This window comes from Balaenoptera ricei, chromosome 18 (genome assembly GCF_028023285.1).
Source record: "Balaenoptera ricei isolate mBalRic1 chromosome 18, mBalRic1.hap2, whole genome shotgun sequence".
Taxonomy (NCBI): domain Eukaryota; kingdom Metazoa; phylum Chordata; class Mammalia; order Artiodactyla; family Balaenopteridae; genus Balaenoptera; species Balaenoptera ricei.
The window spans coordinates 5,267,048-5,283,114 of NC_082656.1; the positions used below are offsets into that span (position 1 = coordinate 5,267,048).

The 16,067-nt window shown below is 39.4% G+C and overlaps 1 protein-coding gene across 1 annotated transcript in view; it reads left to right on the plus strand.

The window, feature by feature from the left end:
- POLR1D (RNA polymerase I and III subunit D) overlaps positions 1-16,067 on the plus strand; it is a 43,060-nt gene that overhangs the window by 13,912 nt on the left and 13,081 nt on the right. Inside the window, exon 2 of the mRNA XM_059903149.1 lies at positions 12,932-13,006. Coding sequence (XP_059759132.1) covers positions 12,932-13,006 — 75 coding nt within the window. The remainder of the gene's footprint in view (positions 1-12,931; positions 13,007-16,067) is intronic.

Genomic DNA, 16,067 nt, shown 5'->3' on the forward strand with positions numbered 1-16,067 from the left:
GCGTGTGCGCCAGAGAGTTCAGTTTGAGAGACGAAACTATTGACCAGTAATCCTTGTTTAGTTCTAAATTCAGGCTGAAACATGTTGGAAATGGGACTGTTTTCTATAAAACTTAACCATGAAAAGAGTCACTGAGTTACAGACTATCTGGTCAAGAACCTAGATATAGGCTTACTAATAGTCGCTTCATGAAAATATCATTTTCCATATTATTAAACTTCATTGGCATCATCTTTAAATACATTAACTTTTTAATCGATGTTATGCCAAAGCAGCACTTGATCATCCTCAAAATGTAGAAGACATCTTCCCGGACAGGATAAAGTAAGGGTGTGTGTGAGCTGAGAGGACTCAAGAGATGTCCAGGTCAGATCAGGTGTCCCCTGACGGCTTGCCCCTGGACGAGGCAGCCTCCCTAAGCCTTAGTGGTCTAACACATACAAAGGAGACGATGACTGAAAAGGTCCTTCTGAGGATCAGCGAGATCGTATGTTCTGCTCTTAATCACTGTGCACACGACACATACTATTATACGGTATTTTTGTGTGTTAACAATATAACAACCTATACTATAGACCCATTTAAAATTTTTAAGATAATACATTTGTTCAGTGCTTTATAGCTACAAAGTAATTATATATATGACTGTGTTTGATCCCCATACAAACTCTGAAAGGGTAGTAGAAATATCTTCATTTTATAGATGGTGTAACCAAGATGACAAGAAAAATCACAGAGTCAGCAAGGGCAGAACTGGGATCCTCCTCTCTCCACTGCACTGTGGCCGCTTCCTCATTTTCCTAAGGTGACTTGAACATGTCCTTGGTTCAAACCTAGGAAGTGGCAACTGCTGGATCCCTCTTCTAAGAGCATCAAGAGATGTGGTAGAGAATGTATAAGAGTAGAACAAGTATCAGGTAATTCTACTCAGTCTGAACTTTTCAGGTGAGAGATTCTGCTCTGAAGCTTGAACTTTCCAGAGCTTGTCCCTGTACTGGTCACATCCACCAGGAAGTTGCCCAGCTGCCGACTTTGCACGGAGCAGACCTAGTTCCCGAATGAACACAACTGTTTGAAAAGCCAAACAGCCAGGACCACTGGCTTTCTTTTTGTGCATATGAGATAGGATGCTTTCATATAATTTGTTTCTGATCATGTATTTCATAGGTCATGGCAGTGTGAGGCAATTCTGTTCTGACTGGGTCTCTGCCCATCTCCCTGTTAGCTCCTTAAAATCTCACTCAGTTTCATCAGAGGATTTGGTAAGCTCTGTCAAGCAGGCTGATTATTTTGATATCAGGTACATGATATACAGGAAATTTCCTCTGACTTAACCATAGGAAGATAGAATTTCCTTTATATTATTTGCACTGATAAATAATCCCTCAGCTTTTCATCAAAACAATTATGCAACAGATAAAAATGAACATTCTACAAGTTTTTCTTTATAGTATAAATGAAAGGAGGAGATACTGAGATTAAAAAAAGTTTTGTTTTGGCAAATTCAGATACCTAAATGAACCCTTGTCCCTCCCAAGAAACATCGATGCAAAGAAAGCCCTCTACACTGCTCATCTTTTTCAGTCCTCGCCGTGCATCTGTGAGCCGGGGCTCAGTCTCATTTTACGGAGAGGAAACATACTCAGAGAAGGTACTGAACTTGCCCAGAGCACCCAGGTGGCTAGTGGAGCTGGCTCCCACTGTCCCACACTGTTCTCCAACATAAAACACAGTTTCCATAGTAAAAGCTTTGGATCTATCCTGCTTTGAAGTTAATAATTTAGGTACTTTTATATATGTTTTCATTTTTACATGATTAAGCAATCACAGCAAATTACTTCAAGTAACATTTTCCAGGCTGAGTGAGTTTCAGTCACACTACCCCTGAATGCAGCCAGGACCCAGTTTCCCGTAAACCATCACTGGGCGGGGTCTTCTAGTGTGATTCCTGACACAGCTGTAGACAAAACGGTAGTGCTGGTCCTTGCAGTGTTATACTCCAAAGGTAATGATCTTGGGCTGAAGTATCATAATTATGGTCTATCCCCTCCTAATTTCTCCCCAGGATGACTGAAACATGCCATCCAGGTTCTGAGGGGGGAAGAAGAAATATAATTGTGAATTAAATGTTCCCCCTGCCCAGAAAAAAAAAGTCAGGTAACTAGTTTTAGGCAAGTTATTAACCTCTCTAAACCATAATTTCCTTGGCTTTACATGATAATGTTAAATTCGATGACCTCTAACAGGAAACTTCCCTTACATTTTCATAATATAGTATTATATTTAATGGATCTTTACCTGAACATTTTAATTCATTTTGGTTTCTTTCCTTAACTATTATAGTAAAAAGAGCCTTGTAAATACTTGGATTTGAGGCCTTTCTGGGAACACTGAATGTGTAGGAATTAATACAGAAGTTTAGCATATGGCCCGATTTCTATCAAGCAAATGCTAAGGGGGAATTGTGAATTTAGGGGGTTGATATTTCAGAAGAGCTGTGAAAGTGTGGTCCTGAACATTTGTATTGAAAACGCAGCGCCCTTTTTTTGTAAGCATATTATCACACCCTGGGAGCAGGCCAGATGATGCCGTTTGTATAATCAGCACGATCTGTCTCTCAGAATTTTCCCTGCAGTCTCAGTTGGGTACCTGTTCCGTTTTTAACACAGTTTTAAACTCTTCATTAGCACTGCTCCATCCAGTTAAAGTGCAGGTGCTGTTCCATCCCTAAGGATGGACGGTATTTCAGTAGTAGACAAGCTGATTCTAATACGTGCAGCTACTTAGAGCATAGCAGTAAAAAGGGACAGGAGAGGACTGTGTTAAGTGTTTTGATCTTTTGTAAAATGTACAGTGAAACATCTGCTCCAGAACATGCTTTCATATTTCCCTTCTTGGCTAACACCACCACTTGTAAGTAATTTACAAGTCTGAATAATGAAGTGGGACTTCAGAGTTCACTAGTTCTTGACTGTCTTGCAGCTGGTTTCTGATGCCAAAACCACCAATTGTTATTATTCTCTCTGGATTCTTTCTTTTGGCAGTTGATGTATTGTTTGCATGGTATGATATAAACCTAAAGACTGGATTAATCAGTAATGGAATTTTCCACGCTTTGGGCTTTCCTCCTGTAGTGATTAGTCCCCATGTGCTGGTTCCTACCCTTTGGCCATCTCTGCAGCCTTTCTAGCGGTCCCTCTGTGCTGCTGAATTCAGCATCTGTAAGGATGTTTGCATTGCAACAGAGTCTATGACTTCTGCTAGCTACGAGGGAAGCATCTCGGGTCTTTATAAGTAAATGTAAAACCTCGCTTGCACAGTTGTGCAGTTTTGGCTGACTTGTTCCGTGAGCCATCTAAGTTCAGTAGAACTTTGAACTTTTATAAACGTTTTCCTCAAAGAGACACTACTCCCCAAGTCTGTGTGTGTGTGTCAAACTGCTCAATTCCATTAACTACATTATAGAAATGTAGAATTTTTTCCCCAAAGCACTTGTATGTATATTAACTACGATTTTTTTTAATTGGAAAATGGGATTGAAAATTGCCTTGTCCTTCTTAAATTCATTGTCATATGCATTAGCCCCTGAAAGACAACTTGAAACTTGCCGCAAAAGAGTTTACAAAGAGTCAAGAGTTTACTGGTTGTTTTCAATAAATTATTTTGTATAGTAGATTCTTGTATTTAATGACTGAGGTAGAAAATGTTGTCTGTGTGTATATATACTATTTTTTTTCGGAAACTCTCCCAGCCAGTTTTGTAGGGGAAACTACCATCCCTCTCAAAGTACCCCTTGATATCTAGAGTGTGGAAGACAGGACCCTCCTGGCGCTCAAGATGAGGCTGGGTCTGGAGGTGCACACAGTGGGGGCTGCGGGGGGCTGCGCCCTCTGTTTCGTCGTCTCTTGCCCTGTGCTGAGAGGCCCCCAGGCAGCCATTGAACCGCTAAGGAACACAGGCTTTCTCTTCCTCCCATCTCGTTGCGTATTGCGGGACTTCTAAGAATTAGAAGCACCAGTATGTTTTCTTCCTGGGTTCAACACTGCTTAATGCAGTTGAAAGGAAAACACTTTTTAAAGAGCATGAATTGATTAGGAAATCCTACACATTCTGGAATATTCTATATTTTCCCCATTCCTTGGCTCTTAGCTCCAAGTATAGTTTATAATCATTTGATGAATCAGACATTGAGATGTACATGGGGTGGATGGCTTGTTTTCAGCAGACTGCTGCAGCCTTGACACAGCTGAAGGAAACGGCTTCAGCGGGCTGACGAGGCCTTCTGCTGAATAGGGCGTCCCTGGGGCTGCGATCCAAGAGCTCTGAAGGGTCCTTTAGGACAGTCTGCAGAAACCCGCAGATCTCTGGTATAAAGTAAAGCTCTTTTAGGATTAAGAGAGTGATTTACAGACCATGCTATGGGCGAGGTGGCTTTTCTGGTGTGTGGTGTGTTTACCAAAGGGCAGTGCACCAGGCGTCAGCCCTCATTGAAGAAGGCTGAGGAGGCGAACCTTAGAGGCTTTCTATCGCAATGTTTCCTTTTGTTCAATCGTTGTGATTTTTTTCCTTTTTGCATTTCGAACAGCTATTTGGTGAGAGTTTGAATTTTATAAAGAGATAACAAAATGCTTTCACGGAGTAAGAGACCTCAATAATTATTTTGACCTTATATTCTTTGACTGAGTTTACTTCTCCCAAGTGATCTTTTAGTAAGGCATCTATATACTTTAGATACTTTTAAACTTAATTGACCTATCAGACAGACACGTTGTTCCTGGCAATGGTATAATTCACAGGCTTTTCTATTTAGAGTTTACTATCTTCTAAGGTAGTTCTCTGCCATCCCCACCCCATCTGCACAAAGTTTTTTCAGTAAGAGTTGCTTGTCTTCACAATACACAATTTACCGTGGCACATTTACCTAGGTCTTATAATATGAACTGAAAATGAATCACCGTATTTTCTGTGTGTGGCTTCTTAATTGGGATTTAAGAATAAATATTTGTAGAAATACTTACTACTTTGACAATGAGGTGACTTCATTATGAGGTCATTCCTCAGGTGAGGTGTTTTATGACCTGAGAGATAAGGTTTCCCTCTAAGAGCTAAACTAATAGAAGTCAGCCCACGTACTACCTGAAGAAGTCATCTCGCTGTAATAACAACCCACCCTCAGAGGTCACGCAGGATGGGTAGCTGTGGACATTTGAGACTGTCCAAGTCCAGGTGAAGCGACGGGAGTTCTGCCTTCACCACAGCGGTCTTGTCGTGATTGCAAATAATCACAGTAAAACGTGCCGCCGCCAGCCCTCCCGCTGCCTTCCTCTCACGGGGCTCGGCTGTGTCGAGGCTGGGGTCTCACCTTCACCAGAACTGTAGTGTCAGGGTCAGTTAAAAGTCAACTGCCCGGGTTCACATCCCAGCCCCAGTTTCTTCACTCTTTCTTATTTTCTCCTTATCAATGACATAGTAGTTACCTCGAGGAGTTGTGAGGATTAAGTGTAAGATACATGGCACATAGGTACTGCTGCCATCATTATTTTTCATCATATCCCCAGTGGTGCATATTAAGTGCTTATTGTGTCGATATTCAAAGGAGAGTTTCCTTGAACCTGGGCAGCCCCACGTGTCACAAACACGCGCAGATCTTCCGTCAGTGCAGTTCCTAGCCCAGGAAACACCCTTCTCTTGTTTTGACCTGTGTCCCTGAATGAAAGGAAACTGTGGGGTCCGTGGCGATGGGGGGCTGTGCCCTGTTGACGTCAGAGCGCACACTGCTTCAGAGTCCAGGAAGGATGTGAGCCGCGCAGTGTTTGGAAGAAAAAAGACACATTAACTTGTCAAAACCTTCTTTTCAGCGTGAGTGCAGGAGGTTGTGCCATAAGGAAATATTGTTTCCCAGTAGAGCTAAGCTTCCCTTTGCTTGTCTTAGGATTTCAGTTCAATGTTCTGGAGGTTCTCATGACTTAGTTCAGTATGAGGAATAGTTATACTTGGAGACTAACATTTAATGTTCAATCAGATTACTCATACATTTGTATATGTGTAGGTCTTAGAGAACATACAGGAAGTTTGTTACTGATTCATTAATCTACAGGGAAACCTTAAAACATTCAAAATTTAGGTTTTCAATTTTTTACATTTATGTTAATTTACATTTTGACAATATATTAAAATTTGGTCCATGTTGAATACAGTTACATTTTGTTTTTTAATACTTTAGATTATTACAGTCCATAGAACTTACTTTATATGAAAATCTTGATCATAACAATATGATTAGTAATTTTGCTGAAATAAAGGCAAGAAAATAAACTTTATGGAATACAGATATATATAAATTTTGTGTGTCTTTATGTATTCATCTAAATATTACCAACCCATTAAGAGAATAATCAATGTGTGCAGGCAGTTAATTCTATTCTCTCATATTTTGCTAACTGAAAATTTTAAAAATCATAGCTTTACACATTTTTTTGAAGTACAACTGACTTACAATTTTATATTAGCTTCAGGTGTACAACATAGTGATTCTATATTTTTATACATTACAAAGTGATGGCCACGACAAGTCTAGTTACCATCTATCACCATACAGAGTTTACACATTTAAATTTTTATTGTAATGAAGGTATATTTGTCATGGTAGGAGGAATGAGTATATTTTATTTAATGGTTTTTAAATGTAACTTAAATATTTAGAAGTATGGTACACGGGCCTGAAAGAAAAGGGTGGTTTTATAATATCTACTGATGAGGCACCGGCGGGGAGATGAGGAAGGGCTGGTGGAGAAGGTGACCTCTGACCTGAGCGTCCGGTGGCGAGGACGAGGCTGCAGGAAGAGCCCAGGCAGAGCTCACCACGCACATGACGGCAGATCGGTGCTGCCGTCCAGCCGCTGTCCTGGCCAAACTGGGCTTCTGGACTAGCAAAGCTAAGGCCCGCGAATGTGCTGTCTGGCTGCTGTAATAAAAAGACCACAGACTAAGTGGTTTAAACAGCAAACATTTATTTCTAACAGTTCTGGAGGCGGGCAGATTCGGTGTCTGGTGAGGGCCCATCTTCTCCCTGTGTCCCCACGAGGCAGAAGGGAGGAAGGAGGTCTCTGGGGTCTCCTTTATAAGGGCACCAATCACCTCCCAAAGGCCCCACCTCCTAATACCATTACATCAGAGCTAGGATTTCAACATCTAAGTTTGGGGAGGGAGGGACACAAACATTGAGTCCATAGCACTTTCCTTCACCATTTCTCAAGAAAGTATATGTTGAGGTCTTTTTTGAGCAATTACTTGATATTTAGCTTCTCTGATATTATTTCTTTAAAAATCTCATTTTCTTGTGTTTTTCATTATTTAATTTCTGTTGTTTCATCTTAGTTGCCTTAAATATCTTGCTACCCTGTCGCTATACTGATATAGTTAACTCTCAGTTGATTTATGTGAGTATAAAGGACCACAGACCCAGATAACTCAAAACTAATTTGTTTGACTTTGGATTATAAGGCGATTTTGCACCAGATCCCACTCAGGTTTTATTTAAGCTGCTATTATGATCAGTTTACGTTCTACAAGCATGTACCAGCTGGCTAATGGGGTGAACAGGCAGGCCTGAAGAAGCTGAGCTAGGATGTAAAATTGGCTGTGGATAATACACACATGGATCATTGAAAATCGATTGTAGCTTGTGCCTGTGCCCAGGAAACTGTCTGCTTAACGACCTGGCTTTCTGGGACTTCTTGTTTGCACCGGACTGTCTATTCTAATACAATGGATTTGTTTTACAAAGAAACCTTTAAGATGCTTAAAGGATCTAAGCATAAAAATTATGGTACTTAAATTTGTGTCTGAAATTTAATTGTTCAAGTCCTTGTTGTACTTAGTTCTTATATATTCTCCTACTGTTTGCTTTTCCTGTATTTTTTAATTGCAGTTTACACTTCTGTTTCACAACCTCATTAAAAACTATCTTGTTTCATGATGCCGATGTTTCATAATCTTTGATAATTTAAGTACCTAGCCTCTGTGGTAATGTGTGGTAGAAACTGACTTTGTTATTTCTTTGCCCAGAATTCATTAGCGAGAGTTCCAGAAAAAACAACAGAGGCTACAGGAGTGAAGAAAACTACCTGACTTTCTAATTTTTTTTTCCTGTTGATTTTGAAGGTGACGTTGTTATTTCAAGGACAAAGCACGTGATTGCTAGAAGTTGTTTTGCTATTTGGAAGGAAAGCCCTGCAGAAGGAGCTCGTGCAGAGTGTGGGTGGGACGCAGCGAATGCTCCACATTCTTTTTTTTTTTTTTTACTACTTTTTACCTTTATTTTATTTTTTTTATTTTTTAAACATCTTTATTGAAGTATAATTGCCTTACAATGGTGTGTTAGCTTCTGCTTTATAACAAAGTGAATCAGTTATACATATACAATATGTTCCCATATCTCCTCCCTCTTGCATCTCCCTCCCTCCCACCCTCCCTATCCCACTCCTCTAGGTGGTCACAAAGCACCGAGCTGATCTCCCTGTGCTATGCGGCTGCTTCCCACTAGCTATCTATTTTACATTTGGTAGTGTATATATGTCCATGCCACTCTCTTACCCTGTCACATCTCACCCCTCCCCCTCCCCCTATCCTCACGTCCATTCTCTAGTAGGTCTGTGTCTTTATTCCCGTCTTGCCACTAGGTTCTTCATGGCCTTTTTTTTTTTTCCTTAGATTCCGTATATATGTGTTAGCATACTGTATTTGTTTTTCTCTTTCTGACTTACTTCACTCTGTATGACAGACTCTAACTCCATCCACCTCATTACAAATACCTCCATTTCATTTCTTTTTTTTTTTTTTTTTTTTTTTACCATTTTATTTTACTTTTTTTTTTTTTTTTTTTAAACATCTTTATTGAAGTATAATTGCCTTACAATAGTGTGTTAGCTTCTGCTTTATAACAAAGTGAATCAGTTATACATATACAATATGTTCCCATTTCTCTTCCCTCTTGCATCTCCCTCCCTCCCACCCTCCCCATCCCACCCCTCTAGGTGGTCACAAAGCACCGAGCTGATCTCCCTGTGCTATGCGGCTACTTCCCACTAGCTATCTATTTTACATTTGGTAGTGTATATATGTCCATGACACTCTCTTATCCTGTCACATCTCACCCCACCCCCTCCCCATATCCTCAAGTCCATTCTCTAGTAGGTCTGTGTCTTTATTCCCGTCTTGCCACTAGGTTCTTCATGGCCTTTTTTTTTTTTTTTTTTTTTTAGATTCCATATATATGTGTTAGCATACAGTATTTGTTTTTCTCTTTCTGACTTACTTCACTCTGTATGACAGACTCTAGGGCCATCCACCTCACTACAAATAACTCAATTTCATTTCTTTTTATGGCTGAGTAATATTCCATTGTATATATGTGCCACATCTTCTTTATCCATTCATCTGTCAATGGACATTTAGGTTGCTTCCATGTCCTGGCTATTGTAGATAGAGCTGCAATGAACATTTTGGTACATGACTCTTTTTGACCTATGGTTTTCTCAGGGTATATGCCCAGTAGTGGGATTGCTGGGTCGTATGGTAGTTCTATTTGTAGTTTTTTAAGGAACCTCCATACTGTTCTCCATAGTGGCTGTATCAATTTACATTCCCACCAACAGTGCAAGAGTGTTCCCTTTTCTCCACACCCTCTCCAGCATTTATTGTTTCTAGATTTTTTGATGATGGCCATTCTGACCGGTGTGAGATGATATCTCATTGTAGTTTTGATTTGCATTTCTCTAATGATTAATGATGTTGAGCATTCTTTCATGTGTCTGTAGGCCATCTGTATATCTTCTTTGGAGAAATGTCTGTTTAGGTCTTCTGCCCATTTTTGGATTGGGTTGTTCGTTTTTTTGTTATTGAGCTGCATGAGCTGCTTGTAAATCTTGGAGATTAATCCTTTGTCAGTTGCTTCATTTGCAAATATTTTCTCCCATTCTGATGGTTGTCTTTTGGTCTTGTTTATGGTTTCCTGCTCCACATTCTTAGGACGAAGTCTGAGCTGCCCTCCGTTCCTCTGCCTCTCCAGTTCTCCTTGAATGAGTGCGGAAGCAGCGGCAGCTCTGTCAGCGCTTTTTTTTTTTTTTTTCCTTTTGCATTTACTTTATTTTTTGCCTTTTAACGATAACGAGAAAACGGCTCCTGCAGGACTTGCCGTGCAGATGTTTGTGGAGGAGACGGGAAGTATGATAGGAAGATGGAGGGCAGGTAGCCTTAAACGCACAGGTCCTTTTGTTTTGTTCCTCCCCCCAGCTCTCAGTGTCCCCAGTACCTCCTTCCTCATCTGAACACTGGTCGTGAAGACTACGTTGTCATGTTCAGATGGGACAGTGCTTTGTAAACCATAAAGCTCGTGCCAACATGAGTTGTCCAAACAGTAACAAACGCCTCAGTCGCAGGCAGTCTGCTGGACCTGGGTTCTGCCCTGTCTGCTCCCGACCTGTCACCGCCTTTCATCACTGGCAGACTGGTTCACCCCAGGCAGTCTTTCTCGTACTTACACCTTCTTTTCTCTTGGGCTGTCGTTGTAAGTCAGAAGGTATCCTTAATCACGGCGGAGAAAGTTAAGAACAGCACTGGAGACAGTGTTCAGTGAAATCACAACTACAGAAGAATCCCCGTCCAACTTCACACTCTGGAAGGTGCCTAGACTAGGCCTTCAGGATCTCGGCATGGTTCTTGACCGAGTATTGTTTCCTGCAGATGTACAGCATTCCAACTGTATCGTGACACAAACTGGCTTTTGTAGGCATGTCCAGAAAGCTGGGCAAACGTTTTAATAGTTTTTATGGGAAAATGCATTCTAGTTCATCTGTAACTGATACACAGTTTGTTCATAATTGGGGAACTGCCCAAGCAAGTTCTTTCACTGATGATTTTTAACTGTATCTGTTGTCAGGAGAGAGGACATATGGGTGGATCCAAGGATGATTGATCTCCTGGTTGGTTTTTTTGTTTTTTGAAAGCTACCCCTCTAATTGATGGGAAGGCAGGGGTGTATTTGGCATATTTTTACCCTTTGATTTTTTTTTGCTTACATCTATAAGGGTGAAGAAGGATCTCTGTTTTGGAGCCAGATAGGATAAATTTTCCCTGAAATACTCTATGAGACAAAGCCCTCAGATCACATCCGTAGGATGTATTATTATTTTAAAGAGATGGAAGAAGGCTATGTGGTGTCACATGCACTTAGTATTCCCGGCACCAGGAGGCTGGGCTATGACACCTGATCTGATTGAGTCCGGGGGTAAGAAGCAGACAAGCTGGTCAGTGATTCAGTTTTTCATCAGCCCATCAGTGGGCCCTCCCAGGATGGATTAGAAAGTGTCCAGCTGCTGAGTTAGCTGAAATGGCATTTTTTTAAAGATCTCACTATTAACAGGAGTTTATTAAAACTTGTGTAAATTATAGAAAAATAGCCAGATATATCTGTTGAGGATTAAGAGGGTGGTGAAATAGTTTGAAAGAATACTATTAGAAATATGGAGGTGAATACCAGGAGAAACAGATAAAAAGGAGTTGAAATTGGTTTTTTTGGTGGGTAGGGAAGGCTGATGCAGAAGACTGCTGTATTTCATTATAAGTCTTTAAATAATATTTTTCTCTTTAAGCTATATGCATGCTTTGATAAAATAAAAATCAATACAAAATAAAACATTCTTATAAACTAACAGAATGGTAATATCATTGAGGACTATGTGAATTGTACCTAGAGTAGTACTATAAGAGTGTAATTAAATGTTTTTATATAGAATCAATATATAGTTATCCAGTTTCAAATTTTGTGATTAGAATTATAGTTCTGTCTTTGGACTATCGCTGTTTGCAACATTATACCTCTCTTTTTCTTAACTTTATTATTGCTATATCATAGGTAATATTAAAGTCAGGGATGACCATGGTCCTATCTTACTACCCATGACACCTTGCACAGTATCTTATACGTAGTAGTCTCAGAGTATGGTTGATAAATATGTCTTCTAGGCTTTTAAAAAACCTCTTTCTAAAAATTACACGAATAATACAGATTCACTCTAGAAAAAATAGAAAATGCAGAGAAGCAAACAAAAAACTAAAAATCTCCCCCAAACTTATCATTTTGGTAACATCCCTCCAAATGTTTCCCTGTGCAATAGGTACATGTAAATAAATTTAAAATAAAATTATCCTATACACACTCTTTTGTTCCCAGATTTATACACTTAACATGTTATGAATGTCTTTCTGTGCCAAGCATTTGTCTTCATTTTTAATGACTGCCTAATCTTCAGCTATGTGGATATGCCATGATTTATTTAAACAGTCCCTTTTTAGTAACCATTTAAGCTTTCTATTCTTTTTCTTTAGCTGTTAAGTTTTTGAATGAGTATCCTTGTACATATAGTTTTGCATACTTAGTTGGATTTTTCTTAGAATAAGGTGGAATTTTTAGGTCAACATGTATGTTTTATTTTTAAGGCTCTTTATCATGTTTCCAGTTGTTCTCCAGAAATGTTATATCAGCTTTAGTCCCTACTGGTAGAGAAAAGAATATCCATTTCTCCACTCCCTCACTAACTGATGGGCAGAAACAGATTCATCATTGTTGGGTTAATTAGTATTTCTTAGAATAATAGTGCGTTTGAACATTTTTAATATGGATATAGTTCATCATCTGGCCTTTAATTTTCTCTTCAGTGTTCTTCCCCTATATGGAAAAGGTTTCTTTTTAATTTTTATGTATTCAAAACTATCAACCATTTTAGAACATTTTTAAAGTTTCTCCCCCAATTTTGAAGTTTAATGCTTCAAAAGCTCTTTCTTTCCCAGGATCACATATGTGGAACAAACTGATTTTCAGAATTTAATGGGGTGACTAAATTCTCTCAAATTTCTTCATTTTTCCCACCAGGAAAGCAATAGAAGAACTGCTTAAAGAGGCAAAACGTGGGAAAACAAGAGCAGAAACAATGGGACCTATGGGCTGGTAAGTTCTTGAGTCATCTTCCTTAAAATTTAAACTCATGTATATATTAAAGAGAAAAGTTTTCCTTAGCATATACAGGGAATGTAGAACCGTGGACGTAGAGGAACTCACTCAGAGGCAAGTGGTAGAGCAGGGACACTGCTGAGGACTGCAGCCATGGAAGTGGGCAGAGGGGTGTGGACAGAGAACACTTGTCATGGTGTTGTCACCCTTTGGTCCACAAGTCCCCAAGAGATATGATGACGCTGCTGTGCCTAAGGCCACCTGAGTGAGAGTAATATTATGTCAGTGTTCGTTGTTTAAGAACTTCTATCTTAATTATAGTCCTCAGTAAATTAAAATTTATAATTTTAAGTATTTTGATTTTGTGACAGTTCAGCTGTGTAGAACTAAAGTTTACCTTTGCAGTTTCTATACAAAACAGAGCTTATTAAAACTTAATGATATAGACAAAGGAAGAATTTAACCTTAAGAATCAAGTCTACCCTTCTAAGCATTACTTTAGCAATAGCATTCGCATCCAATAAATATGCTGGCTTAGGTCTTTTATCCACAATTTAAAATTCACTATAATGGAGTACTGTGGGCGGTTAAAACGTGTAAAATGTAAAAATGGGACAGGAGTAGAAGCTAGATCTCTGTGGATTTGACTCTTAGAACCAAGCACAGGGTTTATGTCAAATATAAAACAAGGTTCAGTCAAAGTTAAAGAAATAAGAGGGAAAAGGCAATTCCTAAACATCAAGCCACATAAAATAAATGGACCTCAATAAGCCATTTAGTAGATGGCTTAGCCACACATGGAGGAACTGTTTCAGGTGATCCGAAATTTGACTGTATTTCCAAAGACAAAAAAGAACTAGAAAGAAATCTTAAATTGTTTCCAGTTATCACGTTGTTGGTAATAATGTTGATATTGTTATTCTGAAAATATTGTATAGTAGGATAAAGCAAATAAGCAAATATTTGTTATAGATACCAAGATTTTCAGTGTAAAAGATACAAATATAAAATCAAAGATATAAAAATCTGTACTCCTAAATTTTAATTGGAAATATCAGTATGAAGTTGTGCTAGATTTTCTCTTTAAAAGAGAGAGAGAAAAGCTTTTCTAGCTCCGTTCACAGAAAAGTCCTGGAAACAATGACCAGCCACTCAGTAGCAGTGAGTATCCTTGGCACCCAGGGGTGGTGTATAAATTCTACTGCGGTATATGTAATGCCATTTCTCACTGAAAGAAGACAGATGCCTCGAGAAATAACTGGCTGCCGATCTGACGCTGTTAGCCTGGAGTTAGCCCAACTGCAAGCTAGCTGTCACAGCCTCCAGCACTGCCCTCACTTCTTATGCCAACTGCAAGTTCCGGGAGCTCCCGAAACTATCCTCAGCTTCAGTAATTTGCTAGACCACACACAATTCACAGAAAGCTATTACACTTATGGTTACAGTTTATTACAGGGAAAGGATACAGATTAAAATCAGCCAAAATAAGGGCTGCAAAGGGCACAGTCTGGAAAGGTTCCAGACGCAAAGCTGCTGTTGTCCACTCCGTGGGGTCAGGACCCACACATTACCCTCCCAGCACCAACATGTGACAATGCACTTGGCGTACTGACAACCAAGGAAGCGCACCTGAGCCTTGGTGCCCAAAGTTTTTATTGGGGTTCCATTACTTAGGTATGATTGATCGATTGCTCACATGGTTGATCTCAGTCTCCAGTTTGACCAATACCACAGTACCCCCAATTCCCACCCTCAATCACGTGGTTTGTCTCTGGCATGGCCAGCCCTTCCTGTAAGACTATCAGTTGTGGCCAGCTCCACCCTAAACAAAGACGTTTCTATCAGGTATGACATTGCCTCCCAGAATTGGTATTACCTCCCAGAAGCCAGGGCAAAGGCCAGACCTCTCTGTGGGCAAGACCAAACTGTTTACTACATAGATAGGAAATGTATAAGAAGAGCCAGAAAATCTTATCAGATCAGAAAGTAAAACTGTCAAAGACTACTGTAGTCATGTCAGAAAGACACAGGAACCAACTTGAAAGGCCTCCCACTAGTCAAAGATGGGATAATTTAATCATCAAAGAATAAAGCAATAATGATTGAGATAACCTAAAATATGTTAAAATCCATAAGGTCATAATAAAAATCACATCAAGAAACTTTTGGATGAGGCTAAGGGGTCAAATTATTGTAAAACTGGTAAATAGTGAGGAAGAGCCAAGCATTTATCCTGTTCCTTGTACAAGTGATACTTCAAAGTTGCAAAATAATTGATGAAAGAAAACTTCCTTATAGAATTGCAACTGTTAAATGTAGGACTATAGAATAAGATTATCATCACTTGAATAACAACTCAATTACAAGACAGACTATCTAATTTAAAAATGGACAAAAGATTTGAATAAACACTTCACCAGAAATGATATCAAATTGGCCGATAAGCATTTGAAAAGATGCTCAAATCATTAGTTATCAGGAAAATGCAAATTAAAACCACAGTTACTTATTCACTACACATGCACTAGATTGGCCAAAATAAAAAAAGACTGACAGCACCAAATAAGGAGGAGGATTTGGAACAATGAGAATGCTCACATATTGTTGGTGGAAATGTAAAATCATACAGCCGCTCTGAAAAACAAATGGCAGTTTCTTATACATATGCACTCACCATACAGAATTCTTCTTCTAACTACCTATCAGAGAGCTGACAATGTAAGCCCACACAAAAATCTGTCCAGTAACGTCCATAGCAGTTTTATTCATGATAGCTCAAAACTGGAAACAACACATATGACCATCAGCTGATGAGTGGATACACAGTTGTAACATCCACATGTCCCATCCTCATCAATAACGAAAAGGAACAGAACTACTGATACACACTGCATGGATGAATCTCAGAAGCATTATGCTCATGAAAGAAGCCAGACTCAAAACATTACACATTATAAGATTCCATTTATATGACCTTCTAGAAAAGCCAAAACCATAGGGACAGAAAACCCCTCATCGGTTGCCAGGAGGTAGGGGCTGAAGGACTGAATTTACTGCA